Source organism: Episyrphus balteatus, chromosome 2 (assembly GCF_945859705.1).
Source record: "Episyrphus balteatus chromosome 2, idEpiBalt1.1, whole genome shotgun sequence".
NCBI classification, from domain to species: Eukaryota; Metazoa; Arthropoda; class Insecta; order Diptera; family Syrphidae; genus Episyrphus; species Episyrphus balteatus.
Genome location: NC_079135.1, coordinates 10,977,470 through 10,996,423, shown reverse-complemented (window position 1 = coordinate 10,996,423; position 18,954 = coordinate 10,977,470). Strand labels below are relative to the sequence as shown.

Here is an 18,954-nt window from a genome sequence, read left to right as displayed (position 1 = left end):
AATCTATGACAAACAGCGAAAGTGCATAACTTAAAAATGTACCTATATAAGTTTACAAATATGACAGCTCAACGCGAAGAAAATTATCGGTTATCACAGCTTAAATGAGGGAACTAATTAATTAAAAATGAGTTAATCAATTTTGATTTTTGAAGGTTCTCCCAAACCAACGTGACATTTTTAAACCGACATGACAGAACACGCTACTGACTGCGATAGCCCACATCCATTTTGTCGTGTTTATGTGGGCAGTCACACAACCCGTTTCGTTAGTAAAATTTGACAACGTAACACCGGCTACGTTCCTTTGGAGATGATTTATGAGTATAAATCCAGTACTACCATTTTGTAGTACTAGTTTACTATAATCACCTACTCATGAGTATTCCACTACCTCCAAAGGAACCCCTACAATAAAAGAGAGAAGGTATTAACCCTGTTCCATTGGAGGTGATAGTTTACTCATGAGTAGAAATCTAGTACAACTACACCTTCATAGCTCCTTGAGTAGAAGATCATGTGTTATTTGTAGTACTAGATCTACTCATGAGTAAACTACCATCTCCAATGGAACTGGGCTATTATAGTAGAATAAAAAGAAATAATTTAATAAAAGATACATGTAATAATTCAAACTAAAATTAAAAAAAAATATTTTACTATTTAAATAATATTCAAGTATTTTTGTTGTCAACTGAATTTTATATAATTATAATTTTTTTCAAAGTGAATCATTTTCAAATGAACACTCACAAAAAAATTAAAAGAAAAACAAAAAAAAAATATACAAAAAAATTCCAATCGACCAACGTCTTCGCAGTGTAACCACAGGCAATGTCATTTCCCATATTAGTTGGAAAAGGAACAAAAAAAACTCTTGCAATAGAAAGAGAAAGATATACAATTTTGTATCCGACAGAACCGAGAAAAAGAAACCGACACATCTACACTTATATTTTCGAATCAATCGAATAACAGTTTTGGGTTCATCGCGGCTAATCCCGTCGAGGCGAAATAGTCTTTAATAAAAGATTTCTCCAAATAACGCGAATTATTATATATTTTGTCAGAACCAAAATTCTTAAAATTTTTTTTACAAATTTTAATATTTAAACATTTAAAGATAAAAACATATAAAATACATGATAAATAGTTATTTAGAAAAAAAAAAAAACAATAATTTAAAAATTTTTTAGTTCAGTGTTTTTTTTCTCTTATTCTTCTCTTGTGGATATATTGAAACAATTTTATATGTGTTTGAAGCGTGTGTGAATCAAAAATAACATTGCCGAAAAAGCAACAAAAAAAAAACGTAAAAAAAATAAATACCCAAGGATAACATAAAATTTGTATAAAAATTTTGCAAAATCATTAAAATATTTGTGAGATTATGGAAAAAAAATGAACAAACTTTCTAATGAACTTTTTTTTTTGTATAAAAAAGCATATAAAAGTTATAAAAACCCCAACCATCAAAAAAGAGAATATTGAATAAAAATTTCACTCTCTTCTCCTCCCAGAGTCAAATGTTGAAGAAGGAAAACAAATGTATAGTGTGTGTGTTGAAAAGAGACAACAGCATATGAAAATCGTGGGGAGATTCGTTTTATACAATACAACTTTAAAACTCGCTGTTTAAACATACACACGGACACGGAGTGACAGTGAAATAAATAAAAGTATATTGCCAACACTCTTGCATTCAAATAACAAAGATTCACTTCTATATTTACATGTGTATATGCATATTATTAGTGTGTGTGTGGTTTAAAGAAAAATCTTCAATTGTCGCCATTTTCATCACCACAGTCGCTCGCAAACGTCGTCGTGTCGATGTTTAATCGTCGGACTACACTATTATACCAACTATATATTAGAATTGAAATTTCTTTCACAAGAATTTTGATTCAATATTTAACGCACATTTATCAAATAAACCGTAATAAAAAAAAATCAATCCTGTGTGGTATTTTTTTGTGAGCCGTGGTGAAAATTATTATTGCACAACCCAGAGCAGAAGTTTAATTATTTAATTTAATAAAACAAAAAGCAAAAAAAACGCATCTTACAGCGAAAATTTAATAATAAGGAAAAAAAAGTCAGTTCAGACGGAGCAACCCACATATTTTTTTTCTTTTGCGTTATTTTTCATCCTTCTTTTTATGTGTAAGAAAGAAGCCTGCGTGTGTGTGCGTGTGTAATATTGTGTGTTTGTGTGTGTACAAAGAAAACGGGGAGAAGTGTAAGCTGAAAAATAGCAAAGGAAAAAAACAAGCCAGTTTTTTCCTTCAACGAAGTAAGAAAAAGTGAGAAGGTATCACACAAATCGGGAAAAATTTATATTCTTTTTTTGGCATAAAAAAAAGTGAATGCAAAAAAATCCCAAGTATACACCCAAACCCCCAACAAAGCATATAACTCAGAACCTGATAGAAGATCTTGTAATAAAAAAAAAAACTATTATTGCAGTAGAGAGTAAGGTGAACTCTACTATAACAGAGTGTGGTGAAAAAAAGCATTTACAAAGAGTTTTTGACATCTGAGCTACCAATTGATAATGCCACGAATTTTTCACCATAAAGAAAACTGATAATTTTTTTGTTTTAATTGAATTTACGGATATTTATTGAAATTCGACAAAGTGAGAGAAGAATATATACCTACGTACTACCAGTTTGTCAGTAGCAGAGAGCAGAGTGTGTAAAAGCCATAACCAACACATTCAAACAAAAAAGTTGAAACAGAAAAAAAGTATGGATATACGTTTCGTCGCTGCCGTCGTCTCCCTCTCCGTCGTTGTTGCCTAAAAAAAACAAGGAGAGTGCGTGTGCACTAGTTGTTTCTTGTTCGTCGTCTCCTTTTCCCTGTCCCTCTTGCGTGACGAAGAAACCAAAATACACAAAGTGGGGAAAATTTTAGTGTTCATAATTTTTCTCCTTTCGTCGAGAATCCCTCTGTTGTGTTTTTAAGTGGTGTGAGTGTGTGCCATCAAACTCACTTGCTGCTTTTTTTTTATGCATATAGATAATACAAAAAAAAAATAATCTTATATTTTACTCGTGTCGTTCATTGTCGTCGGCGGTATAATACAATATAAAAAAGAAAAGAAGTGTGCAAAGAAGGAATCGAAAGAAAAAGGAAAATATTCGGTACGGGATATACAAAAAAAATAAGCAAGAATCCTCTGCAAGGGGTGTTTGTGTGTTTTTTCGATACTCTTTTTTTTTTATATATATTTTTTCCTTCTACTAAAGTGAATTGATGATGATGATTAAGAAAATTATGTCTTTAAAAGTGTGGTGAATAATATTTATTTTTTTTTTATTTCAATTTCAACTTGAATATAAAGTATGTTATTGGCTTTATATTTGTATATGTGTGTTTTTTACCCGAAATAAAGATGTGTTAAAAGAAAATAAAGAAATTGTATCTTATAATTATTTTATACAAAGTTTATACTTAAAAAAAATAAGAAAAAAAAATATTTAAAGTGTAAACTTAGTGTGTAAATGTAAAAAAAAAAAAGTTAAATGAATTAAAATTCACTCGAAAATGAAAATGAGGTGTGAAATATACCAACTATGACGCATCAAAATCACCAGACTAACGGCGCAAGTTTGGAGGATTGCCATACAAACTTCTTTGCCTTGGTAAATATATAGAATGAATTTTTATATTTTTCTTTTTGTTTCTCTGTTGTATCCCCCATTTCTGAGTATATCGTCAAGTTGGGTATAGAGAGGTACCAATATTTTTGCACTAACACTAGTACAATATAGTTACACACTGCTCACTCGCTCACTTGGAGAAGAAATAAAAACTCGCATACATTTTTAATTTTTTTTCTTTTTTACTTCTATCTATTCTATCGTAACCTGAAAATCCATACTCCCCGTCGTCTCCATACAGAACATAATTTCTTTTCGAATTATATATTAACATAACAAGAATTTTTTTTTGTGGGGGATAACAACCAACACAATATCATGTTATAAACTGAAATGTCAAGAATTTTCACTTTCGAACATGAAATTGAGGAGATACCTAACTAGATCTTGTTAGAATTATTTTGTTCAATGTTGTTTAGTGACAGGACATTATCTAGTCCTGTTTGATTTCACCTATACATCTAGTACAATCTTTGTTATAGGTATAGATCAATTTTAAATCGTCCATTTATTTAATCTAGATGAAATTTTGGGAAATGTCAATCCAGATTTTAACGGATTTGCACGCAGAATACATACAAAAGTTGTTTAAAGTACACGAACTAACCTAAGTTTTAGTAGGTAGGTATGTTTGTGTTGTTTATTTTTATTCCGGAAGATAGTAAAGTTTAACTAGCTAGAAATCATAACTCTCCTGAACTATTACTTTGCAGAACTTCCTTAAATGAGTAGGCTATTTCATAGCAAACAAGCCTATCTTATCACACAATCTTAATAAAAAAAAAAAAAACTAAAATCTAAAATGTAATAAACTAATAAAAATATTGAGAAAAAGTTTTGTAAATTCTTTTCTTCTCCATGGATCCAGTTTCATTTGAAAAATAAAAAGAAGAAAATGCAGTAATAGATGTATGATGTTTAGTTGGGAATGATTTCTATATTGTGGAGATTTGCTGATAGGAAAAAATAAGAAAAGACAGCAGAAGAGAGAATGAAAAGAGAAAATAGAAGAAAACAGTAACTAGGAATAATGTAGTAGGCAGCAGTACGATGTAGGTACCTACACGATATAGTAACTGTTTAGTTGAAAAATAAAGAAGATATGAAACAAAAATAATTTGGGTAATTTGGTGGTGACATAAAATTTACTTCAAAAATTATAGGTATAGGTTTTTAATTAATAAAGATTAAGTCCTATGATAAAAGAATATAATGTATAGAATGGTATTTGTAAACATAAACAGGGAGGAGAGAAATTTAATTAAATCTTTATATTGGTTTTGTTCTCTTGGTGATATTGGTATGATTTTGGTGAATAGGTGAATATCATCAGATGGTTAGATATTGTAGGTAGGATGGTATCTATTTGTAAGTAGGTATGATGAAAGCGGAAAAACTTTTTAAGCTTTGTTTTGTGTGTTTTATTAAATAAATTTATAGGCAGGTAGGTAGGTACATAGTAGAGTAAATACCTTCCTATATAAGTAAATTTTGCTATGGTTTATGTAGATAGGCTTACATATTACATACCGGTACCATTCTTAGAGAAGATGGGGAGGAAGGTAGAGGCACTATATTTAAATATCAAAACGAATTACCTAACATTTGTGTTATTCTTATGATAAATTAATTCAGTAGACATCGATTTGTTTGGGATTTTTTGTCCAATAGGGAAAAAAAGTTTTCAGTTTCTGGCATTTTTTAAAGTTAACTTTGTAGGTACCTACTGAACTACCTACCTACTTGGTGAAAACTTTCTATGAGTATTCAGAGTAGAGGTCTATAACGAGAAACATCACATCTAGGCAAAAACCATCAAGGTGGGCGTATCGACGCACAATAACATCTAAGAGCTTTGAATAAAGCGTGTATGCAAGTCCTTGGGTAAGGCGTAGTAAAATACGATCAAAAAGCAAAACAGAACCAAAAAAGTATATATAAAAGTGCAATATAAATGTTAAATTATTAAATTTTAAATGTCCCATAAGGATTTCATATACCTATAAAATACAAATGTTAACAGCACTTACTATCATACAAAATCTATAACAAAAAACTAGAAAATTCAAGTATTACTAAATGTTATAGGTCCAATAAAAATAACCCTTGAAAAATAACCAACGAAACGTCGGGAAAAGTTTTAAAATTGATCAATTTGTTTTTATTAATTCCTCACAAAATAACATATCAAAAAGCCCATTTAACATACTTAATAATTAATTTAAAATCAATTGATCAAATTCTTTATAATAAAACAGAACCATGTCAGCGCCGAAAAATTGCGAATAATTGCGGAAGTTTTGAAGAAATTTGCATGCAATATGGAAGCATTTTGTAATACAAGCAATACTACCCCGCCAGACAGTACGTATACTCTGGTCCTAGATCGATTAGAAATTATCGGTTTATAGCTTTATGGATTCTTGGGTCTAGCAAATTAATGCAAGAGATTAGCAGAAAATTTTGAGGCGTGAGTTGTAACGTTGGAAGTATGAACGGAAGTAGTGAATTGAAAGAGATGATGAAGAGAAATCAAGTGAACATCTTTTGCGTCCAAGAAAAACAAAATTACGAAACACTGGAAATACACTATGTTCAACTACGGGATAGAGCAAGGTAGGTATGTAGAAACGGAATTAGTGTCAATCTTGCGCAAAAGCTACTTGGAAAGGTTTTGGCTATTTCGCAGTCTAGTGACCGTTTGATGTCTCTAAAACTGGTGCTGCAAGGAAGGATTTGGAATACTGTAAGTGTTTATACTCCCCAAATTCCATGTGAATAGGTGGAGATGCATTTTGGTTAGACTTTTACAAGCTCTTTAAAACAATCCAAAGGATGAGCTTTTGATTGTGAGTGAGATTTGAATGGATATGTCGGGAATGGCAACAAAGTCTGAGGGATGTCATGTTGGTGTTTGATACGAAGCTAAAGCTAGAAATCCTACTATAGAAGAAATTCTAAACGTGTTCATGGTCTTACAGTGTTAAATACCATGTCCATAAAACAAAAATGACACCTTATCATAAGAAGTGGTGGAAATAAATATCAGATTGACTAACATCTCGTATCCAGTTATACATATAAAGTCGGTAGTTAGAGATTACAAAGGGATATTTTGGCGTCGTCTTCTACTGACATCAATTTTATGGAGACGAAGGCTATGAGGGAATCAAGCCGTACAACCTGGCAAAGAAAAAGGTGAAGCATTTATCTGTTTTATGAGAAATTACCTTGATTTTGTGACGTTGCTCATCACGCTAAGTAATACATAACCCACCAATTTATAAATACAAAAATTCAAAAATTCCGAACCGTTTATGGCTAAATAAAATTAAAAAAAAAAAACAAGACAATATCAGATACAGTTGGAAGATACTTCCTTAATTACAAAAAAAATAGCAAAATAGCCTAGAGGACCGTTATAAAATTGAAGAAAAAGAAAAAAAAAAAACTCATTTACACACTATAAAGCTTTATTAGTAAACTTTAAAGTTAACCTAGATTTCGGTCTATTTATTTTTTTTTTCATTAACCAACTGTCTTATTCGTAAAAATAAGCAAATGAAAGCAAATTGTTATAGAAGAAGTTATACTGACCCACTTTAGAAGCAAACGTCATTGACAAAATATTTTTTTTATATTAATAATCTCTTATTTTTGACAGGTGGCTGCCAAAAGTACAATACAAAAAAAAAAAAAATACTTGTGATGCAATATTTTAAATAAATCTAGAAACTACATAGTCAAATAAAAATATACATTAATTTTCTTTCTAAGCAAAACGGAAGACAAAAAGAAAATTAAATAAAATAAAAATATGAAAAAAAAAAAAAGAAAAAGAAAAAGAAAACAAAAACAGGTATAAAATGTAGTAAGGTGAATAACAGGAACTTTCCTACCGGACATAATGAATTTTGTTGTCGATGGTGTTTTACCTTGTCTGGGTAGATAGGAGGCCGGGTAAACGACGCAAGAAAGAAACGACACAACGACAACACAAGCGATGTTGAAAAAAAAGTCATTTTACTTGATTTTGCTCTTCATTCTTTTTCTCGTCTTTGGTTGTTTTTTTTTTTGTTGTTGTTTTTCTTTCTTTGAATAATTACAAACTAAGTTCGCCGCACACACAGCAGAAAAAAACATGCAGCTGGGTATGGTAAGCAAGCACCTACAATGACGACATCATCATCAGAGCACACAATAAAGCAAAGCAAAAAGTGAATTCATATTATTTGTTGTATCCTAACTACTTCATAATACTCTCGAGTGTTTTTCGCTCTATATAACTATGAGTAGGCAGCTCTGGTAATAAAAATACAAATAGTATGGTGTTGCCAAACTTCATTTTATTAGGATTTAAGAATTTAGTTAGAATTTTGGTTTATGAACTTGTCACAGCCAATTTTCTAGTATCAAAGTAATCTTCCGTAGGAATCTGGAATCTAACAGTTTAGTAATTGCCCATTTTTCGGGTTTTTAAGATTTTTGAAGTTATACTTCTCTTACGGCGTTTGTATCAGAGTGAACATTTACTTTTTGACAGATGTCAAAATGACGTATCGATTACATCGAATAAATATGGTATGAATGTACTAAATTTTTAAAGGCATGTTCACACGAGTACCAAAAAAGTTTTCATAGAAATCAATTTCTATGAGTGAGAAGTATAAACAGACTCTTGTTTTGGCTTCGCCAACCTCGTTTATCCATTAAGGGTAAATTGAGTTTTTTTTTAAATTAAAAATAACTCTAATGTAATTGACAGTTCGTTTAGAATCAGGATTTCCTGCGTGAGAAACCCCAAACAAAAATATAAAATACCAAAACAACATTCTGAGTCTTCATGTGCGTCATTAAATAATTCCATACAAAAATTTCCCTTTTCAAAAATTCCCCGTTCAAACATGTTTAAGAATTTCAAATACCTAGCCATCCAATTATCTATCAAATTTGTATTTCTATACAAATTGGAGATAAGATTGCTCTTCGCGGTAATGAAATAAAATGTAAATAAAAAAAATCAAAATAAACTAGTGAGAATCCAAAACGACTGACCTACGTAATTAAATTATTAATTTGACAAAAAAAAAAAATCAAATAAATACTGATAAGGTTATCTTACAATAAAAACAAAAAAAACATCAATATCATATTTGTTGTGTGTATGTGTTTGTATTTTAAAGTCATCATGTTTTGCTCTCATGTCTCATCATAACTCACACCCGCGCACTTAACGAAAACACAAACACACACAACCGAAAATTGAGAAGAGACAAGGCAAAGGCAACATATCAGATAAGTGTTGCCAATGTCAATAATCTGTGTGACGTTTGAATTGAATGAAGACGTAATTTTTCAACACGGAAAACCGTTATCTCAATTTTGACAATGATTTGCGTATTCTCTATCTATGTATTTGGTTAGTTTTACAACAAAATACCTACTTAAAAACTATTTTTGCTAATTAAGCTTAAAAAATAAATAGATATACCTATGTAGGTAGGTATTTGATTTTACCTGTGTAGAGTAGGCAGAACAAAAATGTGTGTATTATACATATATTTTGACATTGAATTCTCTGGGTGGAAAATCCCCAAAGCAAATATGGTTTGGCTTATTACAACTCGTCGTACGTACCTACGAACCTAATAATGCGGCGCTACATTTTCATTGCTTGTGCGCCTTTTGTATACCATATTCTACCAATCCTACTACAACAAAACCTCTATTCTTGAAGAATACAAAAATCAAAAAGGAAACAAAACTAAACAGTGGAATTATATTTTTTCAGGTTCTGTCTGTTGTTGTACCGGTTTTTATGTAAAAAAAAAAGAAACAAATAGCAAATAAAGCCAAGAGGAAGTGTGGTAGGTATTATTTCGATTAGGTACTCAAAGATGATAACAATCAGTGTTGAAATATTATTCCGATTTCATTACTTTCAAAAAAATATGTTTGATTAATCCACCCTTAGAAGTTAAGAGAGATGAGGAAATCTAGGTAAAAGTTACATCGCTCAATCATAATCGTTAAATAAAACTAAGGGTGCATCGAAGATCTGTTTGTTTGTTTTTTTTTTTTTTTTTCATGGGTAGGGTAGGTACGTATGTGGGTATGTTTGTTTATTTTGTTTGATGTGTGCCATACGTAGACTACTCATTTTCAATCTCCATACTCATTTACCCAAGGTGGCTTTTCGTTTTAATTTTTTTTTTTTTTAATTTTTATATTGCTGGGGTATTTTGTATTTTAGTATTTCCATTGGTATGGCACACCAACGTATACGACAACTGCGAAGGTGATGTACACAATGAATAAATATTATTTCTATTTACGTCTCTACGAGGTATACGTTTTTAGCATTTTATTCTTTTTACCTATTTTCTTTTTCAATTTTATTTTATATTTTCTGTGTATTGTTTTTTATTTAATTCGCTTGGTGAAGATTTACTTTTATGTAGGTCTTTCTTGTTCTTAGCGCTGTGCGATGCGAGAAGTAGAACATAATAAGTACCTACATTTATATCTAAACAACATCATAGGTCATTGGTTAGTTTTTTTTTTTTTTTTTTTTGGTAGAAGATTTGCAACCGGGAGAAATGATATTTCTCTCTTGTTTTTTCTCTCTCTTTTGTCATTGGAAATATCTCTTTATATAAATACAATTGATAAAAATGTTAATGTCAACCAAACAGAGTTGTAGGAATTGAAAGGAGAAAATATTATTTACCATTAGATAAATAAAGGATTCCCGATAAAGGTTGACCTTTGAAAAAGATGTTTGAAAGGTCGTCATGGTCATTTAAGGCCCAGTGCACACTTGAGTTTCTTCATCACTCGAGGTTTGATTGTTACTATACGGTTTGATTGTAACTATACCGACAGACACTCATGCGGTGACGGTGTGGTAATCTACTGGTATTTATATTACCAATAGCCAAATTTCAAAATTTTCCTTTTTAGAATTAACGAAAATGTAGATATTATAAAGCAGCGTCCACATTATGTTGATCCACACTGTTTTTTTTTTTTTTTTTTTTTTTTATTGTTGACCAGCATGCTATTCGTCCACACTTTCAGTTAAGTGGGGGGAAATTTTTTGCTATCTAGTGAGCTCTAGTCGAAACAGGCTTTTATTAGCCGCGTTCGTTTCTACTCATGAGTAGATGATTAGTAGATCGAGTAGGTACTACAATCCACACAAAGTCAGTTGCTCGATTAGATACAAATGTCTAGTTATTGTAATAGATTTCTACTCATGAGTAGTCTACCCCATCCAAATGAACAAATGAACTCGACTATTTCAGGGATGAGAGCGGAATCGATTTTTAATTTGGGTGCGTTCAGATTTAGTATTTTGATGAGAACGTTCAGCGAACAGTGATCAAATACATGTTATTCTTTATGTGAAATAAAACAAAAAGTAGAATTTCTTTTAAAAAAATATTATTTTGCTCTTGTTTTTGTCTTTTTTTTTTGGACAAGTGCTGAAGGGTTTGTGAAAAAATTCTATAAAAAAGATCCCAAAACATATATGTATGAATGTTATACAAAACAGTTTTAACAAATAAATAAAAGCACCCGTCGGCAAAGAAATATAAATTCAAAAACAAATCAAATACGTACATACCTTTCATTAAACAGCTGTCAAATGTTAGTAAACAAATTGATAAAATCTACCTAAATCAAAGTAGGTACCTATGTATTTATTATAAAAATAACGTCTTTTATTTACTTTTTTTTTTAACTTTGCACCTGTCATTTTGGGCACTTCTGATTTTGATGGATTCGAAAATTTTCTTACTATTATAACATAGAAATTCACCCTTATCAACTTTTTTCGAACTCGTTTGAGTATGTCTTTTAAAATTTAGTACCTTCACACCATAATAATTCAATTTTACGCTGGGTTAGTTAATGTAGGTAAATGTCATTTTTACATGTCAAAAAGTAAATTTTCACTCGTACCCAAACGCTGCCGGGAAAGAAGTAACTTTCTGACGCTTTTTTGCAATGAAAGCAAATTATAATCCAAAAATCATAAATTTTAAATTGAATCCCAAGCTTTCCAAAAAATTAAGTTTCATCGAGACTCTTTAATTAATCACAACATCCATTTCACCTTCTAATATGAAAACAAAGCAAATCTCTGACAGTTTTAAACGTCAATCTAAAGTTTCATATTCTAACGTGCATTTTGTAGGTACCTAAATCAAATCAAAACCAAAACAAAATCTATTCATATTCATAAAGAAGATACATAGGTGCAAATAAAAAAAACTTGCAATATTTTTCCCCACACAAAGTGCGATGTTCATCTTTTAAGGTTTGCTGACTTGAACACTAAAGATTCGACACATTATATTCCACCTGAGAAAATATAACAAACAAGTGCTTTGCTTTATATTTTCCTCAAATCTATACCTACCTGTGCTACCAACATAATACTCATCGTATCCACACAGTACCTACATTTTTTTCAAAAATTTGTTTTCTATCATATTCACATCATGTATTATATATCTACATTATTTCGCTTACCACTTGTTTCTTATATTATTATTTTTATTTTTTTTTGTTGCTCCTTACATATTCGTGAACTGACGACGCATGGCAAAAGTTGAAAAAGCCTAACCATAACAGGAGGGCGATGTGATGTGATGATGTGTGCATGAATGTGTGTTGCTTCATCCATCATATACACATGTACAAATCTACCTACATTTGTGTGTATATAATTATAATGATGATTATGAGATGAGGTCGTTGTCATTAGGTTTCCGTTTTTCTTTAACTTGCATCGCTCTCTCAATTTCAATTCTTATTTATTCCGCTCTGCTCATCTAGGTTCATAAAATTTACAATATTTTTCTTTATTTTTTTTTAAACAAATTTATGGAATTTTGTTCCGAGTAAACAAGAAGAAAGGATTACAAAAGATAAACACGTAAATAACGAAATAAACACCTCACTACCGGCCAAAACAAAGAAAAAGTCCCTATTCTCTGTCTATCTATACTCTCGTCGTGTAGGTACATTCTGATGAAGGTAGGTGCATAAACAAAAAATACCAAGACTGGAAACTGAGCGGTCTAATGACGTTTGCCTACAAGCTGCGAGATGTGGTGAATGTCGTCAATCTATCGTTGTGTTCGTGTTGGATGTGTGGTGAATGTCGTGAATCTATAAATGTGTGCGTGTTAACGTCATTTACCAACGTGGTGGCTTTCACATATATTCACAGACAACACTGCACACAAAAGGGTTTTGGGGGGGGAAGACGTACGAAATTTTCCAGTCTTGGTATTTTTTGTTTATGGGTAGGTGGCTCTAGGTAAGTAGAAGTGCAAATAAAGGAAGTGAGAGGAATAGAGGATACAACAACACCAAAACATAAAAAAGCTCCCATCATCATCATCACAACCAAAATAAGAATAGCAAAAAAAAAAAAAAAAAAATTGAGCTGCAATGCATAGAAAAAAGGGAAGAAATCAAAGTAAACGAAGTGGAAATTTGCTCTCCTCGCTCTCATCGTTGTGTTTTTTTTATTCAAGTTCCATTGCAATATCGTCGTCGTTGTGCTCGTGGTGATTCCTGCGAAAGCGCTTCGGTACGAATTCGAACAATAGCTAGAAGCAAACCAAAGGAGAAACTCATCAAGCTGCCTTCAAAATATTGTTTGTTGTTGTTGTTATTATTTTTGTGTTTGTCGTTGTTTTTGTAATTCTTTCATTTCATTTTGTTGTTGATGATGCTGGTGACTGTAAAAATGCAACTGCAACGACCAACGCGCATTTGGCAATGACTGGGAGAAGTTGCATTAAATTATCTGTTTTTTTTTTGTTTTGTTTTACGTAATGACTTAAAGAGACGTCACAAGTTTTGTTTTGTTTTTTGTTTTTTTTTTTTTTGCTTGGGTAATGAAAATATAGCTTTTTGTTGCTAATAAATATGGAGATATCTTCTGTCTCTCATTTACAATGCGTTTTAAATCAAGTGTAATCGAAGTTATTATTCGCTGTACTATATACAAGGGGTGATTAGTAATGCTGTTGCGTGCTTAAACTACGTAAAGATATTGCGTTGTAAATTTGGAAATGTTGTTGTTTGTTTTTAGAGAGAGATAATGATTGTCAAATGATATGTCAGATAATAGCATTGAAATAAGTGTTGTAAATAATATGAAATGTCAGTATTGAGAAACTATGTACTTTATTTTTTTTTTATTTAATGTCATCAGATTAATGAAAGATAATTACATAGAACTGTAACGTTTTCAGCAGGCAATTGAACTTTCAAGAAAACTTATGCATGTGTTCGCAGTTGGAATTGGAATCTGAATTATATTGGACTGGATTGCATTACATTTCTTTCCTTATTTTCCAAACACTTCCTTCCTCAATTTCGTAACATACCCTTTTTATTACTTTTCTACCATACCGAACTTCGCCCGTTCTTCTTATCTTAAATTAATAGCCCAGATCTAAACCCGATTTTGAACTGCAGCATTACAGCAAAACAAAAAAATCCCTTATTGAAGGTATTTTTTGAAGTTATACTTCTTTTCCGTCGTTTTTATCAGAGTGAAAATTTACTTTTTGACAAACGTCAAAATGACATTTACCTACATATTTTAATACATGAGTACGAAAAAAGTTTTGATAAAAATGAGTCTCTGTGAGTAAGAAGCATAACTTCATGGCAGCTTTTTTCAATCCTAAATGCTCTTATCACAACACCATACATTTCGAAACTGAAAAACGAAATTACAGCATTCAGTAAAAATCCAATCTGTAAACGTCAAATGTCGCCTTTGTTAGTAAGAAGACTTGAAAACAATGTTTTATTTATTCCTTGAGACTTAAATAGGATACGACTTTCTAAATTTTAAGACCATTAGACGTCGAAAACAAGAAAAAAATTGATTGAAAAACTTTTCTTTGACAATGAACCTTAACTCCAATGTAAACAGTGTAAACTGTTATACTCCAATCAACATGTAAGCATGTGAACGCATCCATTTTAAAATGTCTCTGAAAATGATAGTTGTCAACAACAAGCAGTCAAAATGACAGATTTATATTTGAAATTAAGTCTGTTCAATGACTGAGTTCTTGATTTTTCGGAACAGAAAAATAGGCACAATAGAGCTCTGTTCGGTTCTATTTCTTTGTTGAACGGATGTATGTGTGTGATTCATATTTTATTGATAAGGTTTAGAGACTAACTATAATTTTCCTCTAGCACAGACAAAGGGTTAAAATTAAAAAAAGAAATAGTTCTGTTTGTATTCAGTTTCTTGTTATGTAAGGATCCACGCTATATCTCGTTTAACGCATTTTACTCAACTACATGTTATTGGTATTATCCACCCTGAATGATTAATATTAAACCGATCAATAACTTTGTTTTTCAAGTCACAATTATAACATGCAATCGTCTATCTAAACAAATATGAGCTAAAAAACAATTCCAGACCGGTTTAATGCGTTTTTAATTTCTCTTTTTCTTAATGACCTATAACATTCATCCAATCAACCTATATAAAAAAAAGCAAGTCTGCTAATTCAATGCCCTTATACCTGTCGCCCCATCCATTTACAAAATACCAGGGTCAATATTCTCTCGCTAATGTATGTAGGTATGTACATAGCAGCCCACCCAACCTATTCGCTTGATGTATTTTTCATTTTCAAACACGATCTCTTCTAAAAAAAATTAAAACACTGCATTAAATTTATTTACAAAATGAAAAAAAAAAAACTTAACTTAAAATGCAAAAAACGAAATATAGCAGCAGCATGACCTTAAATCCAAGTAGAACATTGGCGGTCAACCAGCCGCAACAATAATTAACTTTATTTTTCTGTTGTTTTTTGTTTTTGTTTTTTTGTTTGTTTTATTATTGAAACATGGAATATCTACCTACCACTATCCAACCTAGAAACTGGCTGGTCTTCCGCCACAAAAATTAAAAAAAAAAAAAATAATACAGTAGACACACACCTCTTGCCCCTCCCCACCCTACCTTACCCATCTACGTAATATATAACCCAGAATTATTATCTGTCAAGTCACACAATACGCGGCGAGCCACAGACACATTCATGGTCAACCATCTTACCAGAATGTGTATTCTCAACCAAACACTTGGATGAGGTTAATTTCCGATTTCGAATCGTGCCTTATCTGGAAAGAATACAAAAAAACAGAAACATACAACAACGACGACGACAGCAATGAGAAAACGGAGAAAAAGACGCGCCGCTCTGTTCCTGAGTAAAATTGAAGTAAATAGAACAAAATAATAATATATACAAAAAAAAAAGAAAAACCCTAGCGAACACATGGCGGGCAAGTCGGACGATTGTGGTCGAGAACACAAAACCAAAGGCGAGAAAACTTCTCTCGTTTCAGCGCGTTTGGCGTTTGTTGGTGGCTGAAAGCGCAAATAATAATAAAAAAAAAAAACAAAAACATACAAAAATTGCACACAAGACACAATTGAATATGAACAAGCACCACTAAACTTGCGAGTCAGTATAGTAGGTAAAATGATGAAAACAGAACAAAACACATACAGGTGTTAAGAAGTGTTGTTTTAATTCAGATACAAAATATAGGTATATTTTATTGGTATGGTTTTTTTTGTTGTTGGTTTGGTGTGGTATTCATGTGTATTGTGTATAGATTCTGCAAAAATTCAGAACGAAATTTTATACAAGATTATTAAGGGTTGAGGTAATTTTTTTTTTGTTTTGAAGGAATACATTGACCTTGGTGACCCTCGATGATTTAAATTTCGTCGTTAGTACATATCTCTACATACTAGACTGATTTTTGTTGTGGAATTTTTTTCGTTCTATACGTAGGTAGAGTTCAAGAGCATGACAAGAGCTAAAAAGCTTTATATTTTTATTGATTGTAAACTCTTGTGTAAAATTTTGATATTAACTAAAGATTGGCTACTGCTTGTATGAGCCGTAATCGTTACTAGATTTCTGAGCATTTCATCAAACTTTTTCGATTTTTCTCTCAGAAAAGCAGTGTTTTTTTTGGTTCAATTATTCTAATCGTTTGTAAAATAGAGAGAGAGAGGGAAAGTTCTGAAAATAGTATTCACATTGGACTCAAAATTAATCTGTCAAAAAGAGTCTAAAGATTTTAAATGAGTATATAATTTCCTGCCTCTTTTCGCTATCTCTTTCTTACCATGAAGTTCAAGTGATAAAGCAAACACAGAAATGTCAAAAAGAGTCGGCGGAGTGAATTTCGGCAATCAGATTTCTAAGGGGGCGTTTACATTCTCCAATTTGCTTGTCAAACTTGTTTAATAAAAATGTCAAAATTTTTTGATACGTATTTTGACAGCAAATGATAATCGTGAACGTAATCAAAGAGAGACAATCCTATTTGCATTTTTTATGTGATAAACGTGAACCGATATTAATCCGACGAATTTCCCTAAACGATTCTATGAAAAAGAAATAAAGAGTATTTTATTTTTCCACTAAAAAAATTTAACTTGAAACCGTACAAGGATCAGAAAACTGCAATGTTTTTCTTTGATAAATCTGAAATTTGTTTATCTTTTAAGCTACAGGTGGTAGCATCAGAGTTGAATGTGCTTAATTTCACCCGTCTAAAATTCCACCCGCTGAAAGCATCAAGTAAGATTTTTGTGTGTCAAATCAAGGTGACAGCAGCGACCACATCGAAGCTAATGTAAGACCTTAAAAGGAAAACAAGGCAAAAAGGTTACACATACTTAAACTTGCGCTGCAAGTTACGTATATAGTACTTTATCATTTATCATTGCCATTTGTCACTTGGCACAAACCACTTGCTTCTTAACAATTGAATATATGTATCTTGCTACCTATTTTTTTTACCTGCTATCTGGTAATTACCATGTGTCATTATCAATTATCATTTGTCACTTGCCACTTGGTGCTTACACAATTGTGAATGGGGCTCAAATTTTAATAAAAACAGTAATAAAAGTGAATACAAAAGTGAAGTTGAAGTAAACTGTTATATTTCTGACAACCCTATCAACAAATTAAAGCCTATGCAGCGTAATCAAATGGTCAGAGTGACAGTTTTATATTTAACATTAGGTCTGTTCAATGGCTGAGATCTAAATTTTTCGAAACAGAAAATTACAACAGAGTCCTATTTGGTTCTATTTATTTGTTGAGCGGACATAAATGTATGTATACCATGTTTTTTTGGTAACCGTGTACTTAAACATTGTAAGTAAACATTTTACACTGTAAGCAAGAACAAGCGTTTATTCTTATTTAGGTATCAATAGTGATTGTGATTATTTATTGGTTTTCTGTTGAAGATTTTTATAAGTGGCGCCCAACGTAGGATTAACATTTCAGTATTGATATAATGTACCTAGTTACAAATTAAGATAGGTATAATCAAAAATTTCTAGTTTTCTAGTTTGTGGTAGTTGTTCTGTAAAGTAACTTGCTTATCAAATTTGTACTGGCTACTGCCTAATGCCTACTGTTAGTTCCCCCTGAATTTTGTTTAGTTTCTGAAATGTACTAGATGATCCCAATTTTTCAAGTTCAACCAACTCGTAAAATGGCTAAGCTTCTGTGCTTAAAACCTTCAAACATCTTTATTACTAACTTGTCAAGCTGAGTGAATTTTCATCAAAGCTAGTAGGAGGTAGATAGGTTGGTTGGTATGTATGTGTTGGGGGAGTGGGGTATTCATTGCTGATACATATTTCCTTCCAAAAAGTAATTCAATACTTTCAGACTTTTAGGGCGAGTAACAGCAAATATATTTATACCACCATTATCATCATTATATTCATATACCAATATTCTAATGCATATATCTATATTTTTTTGTCTCATACTAAAAACATATGTTCAATGTGCTGTGAAAAAATTTAAAGCACATTCGCTTTAATGTGTGTGAAAACAATATAGGCATCAGCAGCAGCAAAATAGAGAGAGCGACAAAAAAGTACCGTACCACGGGGAAAAATAAAACACACAAGGCAAAAATGAAAAAGGAACGCAACAACAACAGAGTCTATCTGTCTACTACACTCTCTATCAGATTTTGTACATTATATTGAACACTGTTTTCACCATACCTTACAGTATGGTATAGTTGCTGCTCCGATTGTCAGTGTTCGTCCGGACGTTGCCGCATTTTTCCTCTCTGTTGCCGGTTCTCCCATTTTAACCTATACAAACTCGCACACATTTGAAAACTGAAAATACTATATTGGTATTGGTGTGGACCAACACTT

General features: G+C 31.5%; 1 protein-coding gene and 1 long non-coding RNA gene across 4 annotated transcripts in view; both read left to right on the top strand.

Moving 5' to 3' along the window:
- Positions 1-978: 978 nt before the first annotated feature.
- LOC129912451 (mediator of RNA polymerase II transcription subunit 13) overlaps positions 979-18,954 on the top strand; it is a 58,428-nt gene continuing 40,452 nt past the window's right edge. For 2 of the 3 annotated variants that reach the window (XM_055990684.1, XM_055990683.1), the window contains exon 1: positions 979-3,650. In XM_055990684.1, coding sequence (XP_055846659.1) covers positions 3,582-3,650 — 69 coding nt within the window. In that variant the 5' untranslated portion in view covers positions 979-3,581. The remainder of the gene's footprint in view (positions 3,651-18,954) is intronic. The other variant, XM_055990685.1, reaches the window with a different exon arrangement.
- Positions 10,794-15,431, top strand: LOC129912453 (uncharacterized). The gene is made up of 2 exons (XR_008771828.1): positions 10,794-12,720; positions 12,993-15,431. It is a non-coding gene; the product is annotated as an uncharacterized LOC129912453 (long non-coding RNA).